Below are 11,394 nucleotides of genomic sequence, written 5' to 3'. Positions count from 1 at the left end.
CCATACTGTACTCTCTCTTTAGGGCCAAATAGCATTGCGCTTTACTCTGCTGTTGTGTTTGGGTTTGCCAGTGAGTGATGTAGTTCTGTTTGATGTTGTGATTCAGAGCAGCAGTAGATGTTAGTGAAGCATCAGGACTGAAGCTCTGGATCAGCTGAGGGAGGGGCTTGCTTTCTTTGCTCATCTCTTGGTATTGCAGGGCTTTATAATGATATGATTGGGGTCACTGAGCTTCAGATGTTTCCAGAATTTAATTGCCCTTTTTTGTATCTTTATGATTAGAGGATATTTGCCTAATTCTGCCCTGCATGCGTTATTTGTTGTGTGCCGGTGCACGTGTAGTATATTTTTACAGAGTTCTGCATGCAGGGTCTCATTTGGATGTTTTTCCCATTTGGTGAAATCTTGATTTGGATTTGTCGGTGGACCCCACACCTCACTGCCATAGAGGGCAATGGGCTCAATTACTGATTCTAATATTTTCAGCCAAATTCTAATGGGGATCTCTATAGGACATTGCCGTTTTATGGCGTAGAAGGACCTGCGTGCTTTATCTCTCAGTTCATTCACAGCATGATTAAAGTTTCCCGTGGATGTGATTTTCAAACCCAGGTAGTTGTAGTGTGATGTGTGTGTTATCTGCTTAGTGCCTAATGTAAATGTGTGTTGTGTTCCCTGGGATCTGGATCTTTTCTGAAAGATCATAATTCTGGTTTTCTTCAGGTTGACTGTCAGAGCCCAGGTCTGGCAGTATTGCTCTAGCAGGTCCAGGTTCTGCTGTAAAGCGTGTTGAGTGGGAGACAGCAGAAGCAGATCGTCTGCATACAGCAGGCATCTGATCTGTGAGTTGTGTAGGGGGAGGCCAGGGGCTGCAGATCGCTCCAGACTGCTCGCCAGTTCATTGATGTAAATGTCTCTCTCTGTCTCTCTCTCTCTCTCTGTCTCTCTCTCTCTCTCTCTCTGTCAGACTCCCAAGGTTTCCCATATTTTTAACTGACCTCTCGTCTTTTCGTCTCCTCGTCCTTGGGCACCTGCATCTTTTCTCCAGCTGGTCTTTCTGGCTCTGTTGCCATGTTTCACACTGACACGCCCTGTCCATCATCACTGTTCCTCACTTGTGTGTCCGACTTCTGCTTGCTCATTCATGTGCTCAGAACTCATGAATGTGATCATTACAGTTCTACTGAAAGGTCATGATAGATGCGCTCCTGAAAAGATGAGGCTGTCCCAAAATGAGGCTGATGGCAAAACGTGAATAATAATGAAGAAATTATCCTGATATTCAGGACCAGAGATAAATCTGATTTCTTATACAAAAATTTCTTTATAAAAAAAAAAGTGAACCTAAAATCTTAATGTTGATGAAAGATAAAAGCTGAAGGACGTTACGCGTTAACCACCCACATGCTGCACAACGTCTGTTTGCAACCACAATGCACGTATTTATTTTCAAAATGACTTAACATTTAGCATTCGTAATTATCTTATTATTTATGTATATATGGTAACACTTTATTTTAAGGATTAATTCTCGCTATTAATTAGTTGCTTATTAGTATGCATATTACTAATATTGGTTGTTTATTAGTACTTATAAAGCACACGCATCATCTCTTATGAGGTTTAATTTCAGTTAGGATGCTGTCTTGCATGAAGGCTGCTTATGTAGGCCGTAGACTCAAAGCAGTGTTTTCTCTCTCTCTCTTCTTGATTTTGTGATGTGCATTGCTCTCTTTAGCATGCTAGCACTCTTCTCCCTCCTCATACACACGTTTATCTCTCACTCGACTCGTCCATCTCTCCTCAGCTGTACTTCCGCTCCTTTTGGCAGGGCCTCCCTCATTTTTCTCTCATGCTGTCGTTTCTTCTGCAGGCAATCTAGCTGTGCACTGGGCTGTGAACGACACTCTCTCTCTCTCTCTCTCACACACACACACACACACACACACACACACACACATACGCGCACTCTCACACACAGTTCAACGTAAACACACACTAACATTAATACACATTCAAGACACAAGCATACAGAATTACACAGGCTGTCAACACCGTTCAGTGCAGCTATTTGACGAATGAAAACAGCACCGTGTGAATGAAGAAGACGTTTTACAGGTACGTGTCTCTCTTAGCCGAGACAGATGGAGATTTGTCTTGAGTAATCCAGCCATGAACACACAAATTCATTTGGCATATATCAAAAGACCTTTTAAAATAAGGGAAAAATGGTGAATAAAGCTGGTGGCAATGTTAAGAAGTGATCCAAGTCAAACATACTCATCCAAGTCTCCATGATATTCTGGTCTGTAGATATAGCTTGTGTCCCTTCTTCAGTGTTAGTCAAAGGAGAGACGTTCAACATTCTTATAAAAAAAAAAAAAACAGTAAAAGCATACCTGGAGATTTGTCTTGAGTAATCCAGCCATGAACACACAAATTCATTTGGCATATATCAAAAGACCTTTTAAAATAAGGGAAAAATGGTGAATAAAGCTGGTGGCAATGTTAAGAAGTGATCCAAGTCAAACATACTCATCCAAGTCTCCATGATATTCTGGTCTGTAGATATAGCTTGTGTCCCTTCTTCAGTGTTAGTCAAAGGAGAGACGTTCAACATTCTTATAAAAAAAAAAAAACAGTAAAAGCATACCTCTTATCATTTACCCACAAAATAAAATAAAATAAAATTAAATAAAATTAAGAAATTAAATGAAATAGAATAAAACAAAATAAAAAAATAAAACAAAATAAAATAAAATAAAAAAATGAAATGAAATGAAATAAAATTAAATGAAATAAAATTAAATTAAATTAAGAAATTAAATGAAATAGAATAAAAAATAAAATAAAATAAAAAAATAAAATGAAATAAAATAGAATAGAAAAAAATGAAATGGAATAGAATAAAACAAAATAAGAAATAAAATAAAAAATGAAATGAAATGAAATGAAGTAAAATTAAATAAAATTAAATGAAGAAATTAAATGAAATAAAATAAAATGAAATAGAATAAAACAAAATAAAAAAAATAAAACAAAATAAAATTAAAATAAAATAAAAAATGAAATGAAATTAAATAAAATAAAATAAAATAGAATCGAATAAAAAAATTAAATAAAATACAATGGAATAAAAATATAATACAATAAAATAAAATAAATAAAAAATAAAATAAAAAATAAAATGAAATGAAATAGAATAGAATAGAATCAAATAAAAAATAAAATAAAATAAAATGAAATGAAAGAGAATAGAATAAAACAAAATAAGAAATAAAATAAAAAAATGAAATGAAATGAAATGAAATAAAATTAAATTAAATTAAATAAATCCATCTCAGTGAGTCCATATAATGCAAGTGGATGTGTCCCTCAAACTTAATGATTCATAAACTATGCAAAACAAACACAGAGGTACCCATGTGACCCCAGCTGATGAATCAATATCTTCTGAAGCGAAACGGTATTTGTGGGTGAGAAAAATCTAATATTTTAATATTTTTTAACTAAAAACCATACATTCAACCAGTAAATTCAGACTGCCACTTCTTGTTTCACAACACGTTTACATCATATTTCATCCGGACATTTATATCAGGCTGGAGCTTATGAGCCTGTGTATGATAGTTGGCAAGAAGCAACGGTTTATAGTTTAAATCATCAGTGTTTTTCTCACACACACCTGTGGTTTTGCTTCAGGAGATACTGATTCATCAGCTGGGGTCGTGTGGACTCGTTTTGTGTGGTTTTTGACGCATCAGTGCTGAGGGACCCATCCACATGCATTAAATAGACTCAGAAACTAAATGCATGCATTTACTAAACACAACAAAACTAAAATGTAGAGAGGTTTCAAAAGAATCTGCAGTGCAAAACACAATCTATGATCAATACAATACACTGTCTATTGTATAAGTGCAGGCCTGAGGCACAGTTTCTGTAATTCCATCTGATGCTAGTGTTTTTATGACATTGTGTTATCATGGACTAAATGTTCCTGTTGGAAGAGAACACGTGTTAGTGTTTTGGAAGTGTGACATGTTTGCAGTGTTTTGGTTGTCATAGTGTATTGTGTTAATGTGCTATTGTATTTTGAACATTTGTGTTGGAGTTTTGTTTACAGTGAGTGATTTTGAGCATTAGATAAACTGTTTTGACAATTGTGTGTTGTAGGTGTGCTTTTTGTGTTAAAAGTTTTGGAAAGTTGTTAAAAGTATTGAAAAAATTGTCATAGCAATCGTAAAAAACTGTAATGAATGGTGCGGTGGGACCATAGGCGTAATTTGCGGGTCACGCTGAAGTAAAGTAAAAGACCGCTTCTTAAACCAGAGAAGGTGAACATGCTGGTATTCTTGTGTGAAAAAACAAAAACAAAAACATGCAAGCACTTTAGCAAACAAGTTTAGTTTTACTTTACTTTTTGTTTTGTTTTCATTTTGATCTCTCTCTCTCACACACACACACACACACTCTCTCTCTCACACACGCACACTAACATGTCATTTGTGATTGAAATTTGTGTCCCCATAAACCACATAAACATGCACACACACACACACTCTCTCAGAGAGAGAGAGAGAGAGAGAGAGAGAAGGACAAAGATAATGTAAAAAAAGGTGAATATCCAGACCTGCATTTTTCTGTTGTTATTTATGAATGCCGTGAGTGCCGTCAGCTGTAAGATACTTGCAACTGCAGTTACATTGAGCTACACGCAATTCAGCGCAAACGCTCTTTTGGCATTAAAAAACTATCGTCAGGATTTACTAAAGCCATGCAGTGGACAGTTGTTTTGAGCTTACTGCATAAGCATTTGCAGGAGTTTCCAGTTCAGATGCAACATTTATGGGAGGAGAGTATTTAAAGGGATAGTTCACCCAAAAATGAAAATTAGCCCATGATTTACACTACGCCTGCATCATCCAGTTAATAAAGTTTTAAATATGGATATTTTTGGAGGAGGGTTTTATTCACCCCGGAGCCGCGTGGCACACTTTTTAATATGGATGTATGGGCTTTATTGGCCTTCTTTTGGACTGTTGAAAAATAACACCCATTCACTGCCATTATAACGCTTGGAAGAGCCAGGACATTTTTTAATATAACTCCGACTGGATTCGTCTGAAAGAAGAAAGTCATACACAGCTAGGATGCCTCGAGGGTGAGTAAATCACGGGCTAATTTTAATTTTTGGGTGAACTATCCCTTTACAAGATTAACGCTAGGTGATATAGTTTTGTCAACAGCTGTAGCGCTCGTTTAGTCACCGCTCAGCGATTCATCCAATCAGAGACCGCAGCGCTGCTAATGCGGTGCGAAAAGTAACAGTTCTTCTCATTTGTCGCCTTTATTCGGGTTGCCATGCGTTGCGCAGCGATTCCTAAATCTGTTCCTGAATTTTCTAGAGACTGATTTTGCTTCATGACATAGTCCATGTTTTATGAGCTGTTAATGCATGAATGAATGCATAATGACTTTTAATGTTCGGCTACTAATAGTTTTTAGAATGTAATTGTATGCATCCTTACGTAACATGGTCACGTTCTTAAACCTTTCTTTTCAAGGGTTGAACTGCAGGAGCTGGCAACCCTCCCCCGGCGGCGGTTGCCAAGTCTGAGTCTTATACGCGACTTTGGACTTAATTTTTTGTAAAATCCCGGGTCCAGGGTTGCGTTTTTTGGGGCTCATTTACAAAAATACAGTTGCTTGTTAGGAAAACCTGACAAGCAACTTCGTTTCTTTTCATTTATGTTCACTGTATTCTCCAATGCATTGATTGACACTGTCTGCTCACAGTTAATAGCCAACCAGTGCAAAAATATAAATTATTTTATTTGTCAGATATTTAGTAGGCTATACATATGTGGCTATGCTACAGCTCTCCTTTGAAGCTCTTGTGTTTTTCGCCAATCCTGTTCTGCTCGCAGCTGATTGGAGGGCAGTTGTGTTCCTGCTTTGTTGCAGTTTGCTGATTTTTGTAAAATAAATTACGATTTTACTTTTCAGATAAAAGGGTAGTTTCAGTTTAATATGTTGCGGGCTCGTTTATTGGTAATAAATAATATTGATGATAATAAATTATCAAAAAATGTTGGTCTTGTTTTTGAAGCTGCGGGTGCTTATGTGTCTCGCGAGAGTTGGCGAGAGTGCTAGATTCTGGAAGCTCATGCTCGCGCTATGGAGAACGTGAGTAGCTCCTCCACAGATATTACACATTACACATTATGAAGAAGACGTGGCTTTTAGACGCGTGTGCGAAGTAAAGCATGTTAGAAGTGTTGTGTATTTGAGCTGCTCGGTGTAGCTCGTTACTAACCGCATCAACGATAGAAGGCTAGTTAGTGAGTGAGCTAGCAGCGCTAGCAGCCGAACTCGACACGCTGCGCTGTAACCCGCGAGCTGCTCTTCAGCGTTATCTTCACTTCACAAGCTGACCAGTACCACTACACATTACCATCTCGAGAAGTATATATATATATATATATTTATTTATTCCTCTGAGATTATGCAGTTCGATTGAATTGTTAATTTAATGCACAATAATGTGGGTTGTTGGAGCATCTATCTCCCACAATGCACTGCTTCCACAGCAACGGCAATGCATCAAATAAATAATAATAATAATAATAATTTAGTGTGTAACCCAGAATGCATTGACCGTGTAACAGAAAATTACAATTTTAACAAAAAATAACAGTTATTCACAACATACTTATTTTTCCAAAAATCTATCAATAACCGTACAATTAATAAAACATTTAAGAGCAATAAACTCAAGTATTGACAGCAACAAAAAAACTTATTTGAATATGCAAACTTAGTATTTTATGTTTATTTAAAGATGTAATGGAAAAACCAAACTCCAGAACTCATTTAATGATGATTTTGCAGTTTGGTGCATTACTTCATATATTTGACCTTATTTTGACAAAAGTTCTGTGAAATATTAAAGTAGGGCCCCCAGAGATTCTTGTTTTCATTTCTCTGAAAACCAAATGAAGGCATTAAACATTTATTTTAAATCAAAATTAAACCCTTTTATTTTTTTGTCAAACAAACTGAGGTTTACTGTTGAAATTAATACATGGAAGAAAAACTGTGTGAATATTCCTTAAAACATTTTTTAACAGGCTAATAATTGTATTATTTTTTTCTACAATTAAGTGATTAATTTAGTTGTAATATTTACTTTTATCATTTAATTGTTTTATTTAAATTTGATAGAAAATGGAATATTTAAATATGTACAAGAGTAATATATTTCTGTTACATGTTAAACCGTACTGTTATTTTTGGCATGAAGCTACTGTGTGTATACAGTATTCTAGTGTATACTTTCTCTCTAGGCAGCACAACTGAAAGATCAAGGCAACAAGGCACTGAGCGCAGGAGACGTGGAGGAGGCCGTCAGGTGCTACACAGAGGCCCTGACCCTTGACCCTTCCAATCACGTGCTCTTCAGCAACCGCTCTGCCGCCTATGCCAAGAAGGGCGACTACGACAGTGCCCTGAGAGACGCCTGCCAGACCGTAAAGATCAAGCCGGACTGGGGCAAGGTGAGCTGGGATCTGCTTCCCGTTCTCTTTCAGACCAGTGAGCGTACATTTTCAAATGTCATCTTTTTTAAGGGTTACTCAAGAAAAGCAGCTGCTTTGGAGTTCCTCGGGCGACTGGAGGATGCCAAAGCGACCTATCAGGAGGGGTTACGCCGAGAGCCGACCAATCAGCAGCTCAAGGAGGGGCTTCAGAACATTGAAGCGCGGTTAGCAGGTGAAGCGTATACCTCAGCATCCACCAGCTGTATGCTTTCTGCTCGCTCTCAGTGTGAATAAGCATTAAGAGATGCAGTGAAGAGATTCTTTGCTGAGATTTACTGTTCTTTTCAGAGAGAAAGATGATGAACCCGTTCTCCGTTCCCAACCTGTTTGAGAAGCTGGAGGGCGACCCTCGAACCCGAGCGCTGCTGTCTGACCCCAGCTACAGGGAGCTTCTGGAGCAGCTCCGGATCAAGCCCTCGGAGCTCGGCGCGTAGGTGCTCCGTTGCTGATCCGCTTCGTCTTAAAGTGCAACAATATTTCACAATCACACGTATTATTGCATTCCAGTTAAATGAGTTCAAGTGATGTTAGAATTGCCGGATTGAAATGGAAGCTCCAGTAAGTGCAGTGTTTAATACGATAACCCGTAAGGTAGTTGATCGGATGTTATGAGGGTGTGTAGAAGACGAGCGTCTGTGCTTGTGGTGTAATCTCCAGTCATGTTGTGTGTGTGTAGGAGGCTGCAGGACCCGCGTGTCATGACCACTCTCTCAGTGCTGCTGGGGCTGGATCTAGCTGGCATGGATGAAGAGGATGAAGTGACTCCGCCCCCTCCGCCCAAACCCAGAGAGACGGCTCCACCCCCTCCACCGAAAGAGGAGGAGCTGCCTGAGAACAAGAGAATGGTACTCTGTCTGGCTCGTACTGTATGAGTCACACCGGTGCAATTTACTGTGCATTGGGTCAAAATTGCATTGCATGAGAGAAGAAATAAGATGCATGATGCATTTTATTGCATTCAGAAATAGCGCAAATTAAATGTTTATAAACATAAATACTATAGACATTATAGTGGCATTTGTCATAAACAACATATGGGACCCTGGAGCACAAAAGCAGTCTTAAGTCGCTGGGGTATATTTGTAGCAATAGCCAACAATACATTGTATGGGGCAAAATTATTGATATTTCTTTTATGCCAAAAATCATTAGGATATTAAGTAAAGATCATGTTCCATGAAGATATTTTGTAAATTTCCTACAGTAAATATATCAAAACTTAATTTTTGATTAGTAATATGCATGGCTAAGAACTTAATTTGAACAACTTTAAAGATGATTTTCTCAATATTTAGATTTTTTTGCACCCTCAGATTCCAGATTTTCAAATATTGTCCTATCCTAACAAACCATACATCAATGGAAGCTTATTTATTCAGCTTTCAGATGATGTATAAATCTCAATTTCGAAAAATTGACCCTTATGACTGGTTTTGTGCTCCAAGGTCACATGAAGTTATCAAGGCTAAACCTATAAAGTAATTTGTTTAAAGCGAAACTGAAGCCAGCGTTGGGCTCATTCGGGACAAATCCAAATGTTTCCGTGTTTGAGAAGCAGCCAAACGTTTGGTTGCTAGACTAGTATTTATTATGTTCACAAGGCTTTGTGCTTCGCTCCATGTAAAACCGCGTCCTTCACGTGACTTAAACTGAGCTGCTTGACTTCTCTGTGCTTTAGGTTTATGATGAACAGGCTGCGATGTCAAGTTAGCAATGCTTGAACTGATGCATGTTTGCATTTTGCATGCTTGACGTTAAATGCATTAACAAGTGGCTTTGGAATATAAGTCACAGCGCGTTTCAGATGCTTATAAAAGCCGCTTATGTTCTGGAATAACACCGTCGAGCTCTGCCTGGTGTCTGCTAATCCTGATCGTTCCTCCAGGCCTTGAGGGAGAAGGAGCTGGGAAACGCCGCATATAAGAAGAAAGACTTCGCTGCTGCACTGAAGCACTATGAAGAAGCTCTAAAGCAGGATCCCACCAACATGACCTATCTGTCAAACCAAGCAGGTGAGAGTTCTGATCTCAGTCCATCTCGGCTCACAACAGAAAGTGAAAAAGCCCATGAAACATGAAATCACATGAGCCAGTTAATATGTGTTAATGTGTCCGGGACACTGCATAGGCACAACAATAAGCAGACCAATGAAACCACTTTAACTACGAGTGTGTGTTTTCTGTGTCAGCTGTGCATTTTGAAGAGGGCGAGTTTGAGAAGTGCAGAGAGCTGTGTGAGAAGGCCATCGAGCTGGGCCGAGAGAACCGCGAAGACTACAGACAGATCGCCAAGTAAGTGCACCACAACAGAGCTGTGACGTGTTTGTTTGCACCTCTGCACTGGTTTATTTGCGTCTGTTTGGCCACAGGGCTTACGCCAGGATCGGGAACTCCTACTTCAAGCAGGAGAAGCACAAAGAGGCGGTCCAGTTTTTTAATAAGAGCCTGACCGAGCATCGCACACCTGAAGTGCTCAAGAAGTGCCAGCAGGTCAGCCAGAGCTTGGGTTATAACCATTACACAATACCAAATACTGGTTTTAGCCGTTATAGTATTTATTCAGATTTCAGATGATGCATAAATCTCAATTTCACAAAATTGACCCTTATGACTGGTTTTGTGCTCCAGGGTCACGAATGAGACTTAAACTCAGAAGTCAGATATCTGCTCAGAACTCTTTCTGTCCGCTCTTTTACAGGCGGAGAAGTTTTTAAAGGAACAGGAGAAGCAGGCCTACATCAATCCAGATTTGGCACTGGAAGAGAAGAACCAAGGCAACGACGCCTTCCAGAAGGGTGTGTGAATGAGCCGGTTTAGCGTTCTCGGATCTAATAAGACTGGTGTTTAAATGGTTTAGGTTGTGATTTGGTTTGCTCTGTGGGTGTGTCGTGTGCAGGGGACTATCCTCTGGCCATGAAGCATTACTCGGAGGCCATCAAGAGAAACCCTTATGATGCCAAGCTCTTCAGCAACAGAGCTGCCTGCTACACCAAGCTGCTGGAGTTCCAGCTGGCCCTCAAGGTAGCATCTGTAAATATTAAGCTGCAAAAAGACTATTTAAATATGCATCCTGCATGTCTCTGTGCGAATGAAAGGTGCAGTAAAACTAACACTTAGCGTCATATCATAGGCACACAGAAATTTAAAGGTAATAATAAAACATCATACTGTTCTGTTTGTCAGGACTGTGAGGAGTGCATCAAGCTGGACCCGAGCTTCAGTAAGTGCGACACGCTCTGTTAGCACAGCTAGTCAGTGGTTTATTTGCAGACGCCTCACACTGTGCACTCTTCAGTTAAGGGTTACACGCGCAAGGGAGCGGCTCTCGAGGCTATGAAGGACTTCTCTAAAGCGATGGATGTGTACCAGAGAGCTCTCGAGCTGGACTCCAACTCCAAGGTATGAAGAGCTGCTGGTGATCCGAGCTTTCCTGAAGGACTGCAGATGTTCTGACGTGATCTTTCTCCTGTTCTGCGTCTCCACAGGAGGCCAGCGAGGGCCTGCAGCGCTGCGTGGTGAGCCAGGCCATGCGTAACGACAGTCCCGAGGACGTGAAGCGGAGGGCCATGTCTGACCCGGAGGTGCAGCAGATCATGAGCGACCCTGCCATGCGCTTGATCCTAGAGCAGATGCAGAAAGACCCGCAGGCCCTCAGCGAGTGAGAAACCGGGTTTTTTTTAAACGTAACAATGTTAAATGTATTTTAACCTATAGTTCATTCAAAATATTAAAAACGTGCATTTTCCACCTTACTGCAAAAAAAAAAAAAAAAAAAAAAAAAAATATATATATAT

At 39.4% G+C, this 11,394-nt stretch overlaps 1 protein-coding gene across 1 annotated transcript in view; it reads left to right on the top strand.

Annotated features, from left to right (window-relative positions):
• Positions 1-6,100: 6,100 nt before the first annotated feature.
• The window catches only part of LOC107702934 (stress-induced-phosphoprotein 1-like), a 7,514-nt gene continuing 2,220 nt past the window's right edge, over positions 6,101-11,394 (top strand). The window contains exons 1-13 of the mRNA XM_016505381.1: positions 6,101-6,189; positions 7,350-7,559; positions 7,632-7,773; positions 7,890-8,031; positions 8,278-8,446; positions 9,487-9,613; positions 9,790-9,892; positions 9,970-10,090; positions 10,299-10,395; positions 10,497-10,621; positions 10,784-10,820; positions 10,896-10,999; positions 11,086-11,258. Coding sequence (XP_016360867.1) covers positions 6,181-6,189; positions 7,350-7,559; positions 7,632-7,773; positions 7,890-8,031; positions 8,278-8,446; positions 9,487-9,613; positions 9,790-9,892; positions 9,970-10,090; positions 10,299-10,395; positions 10,497-10,621; positions 10,784-10,820; positions 10,896-10,999; positions 11,086-11,258 — 1,559 coding nt within the window. The 5' untranslated portion in view covers positions 6,101-6,180. The remainder of the gene's footprint in view (positions 6,190-7,349; positions 7,560-7,631; positions 7,774-7,889; positions 8,032-8,277; positions 8,447-9,486; positions 9,614-9,789; positions 9,893-9,969; positions 10,091-10,298; positions 10,396-10,496; positions 10,622-10,783; positions 10,821-10,895; positions 11,000-11,085; positions 11,259-11,394) is intronic.

The sequence above is a fragment of the Sinocyclocheilus anshuiensis genome, unplaced genomic scaffold, assembly GCF_001515605.1.
Source record: "Sinocyclocheilus anshuiensis isolate Anshui unplaced genomic scaffold, SAMN03320099.WGS_v1.1 scaffold238, whole genome shotgun sequence".
In the NCBI taxonomy this organism is placed as follows: domain Eukaryota; kingdom Metazoa; phylum Chordata; class Actinopteri; order Cypriniformes; family Cyprinidae; genus Sinocyclocheilus; species Sinocyclocheilus anshuiensis.
Note: the sequence above shows the minus strand (reverse complement) of the source record. Positions and strands in the feature narration are given on the sequence as shown.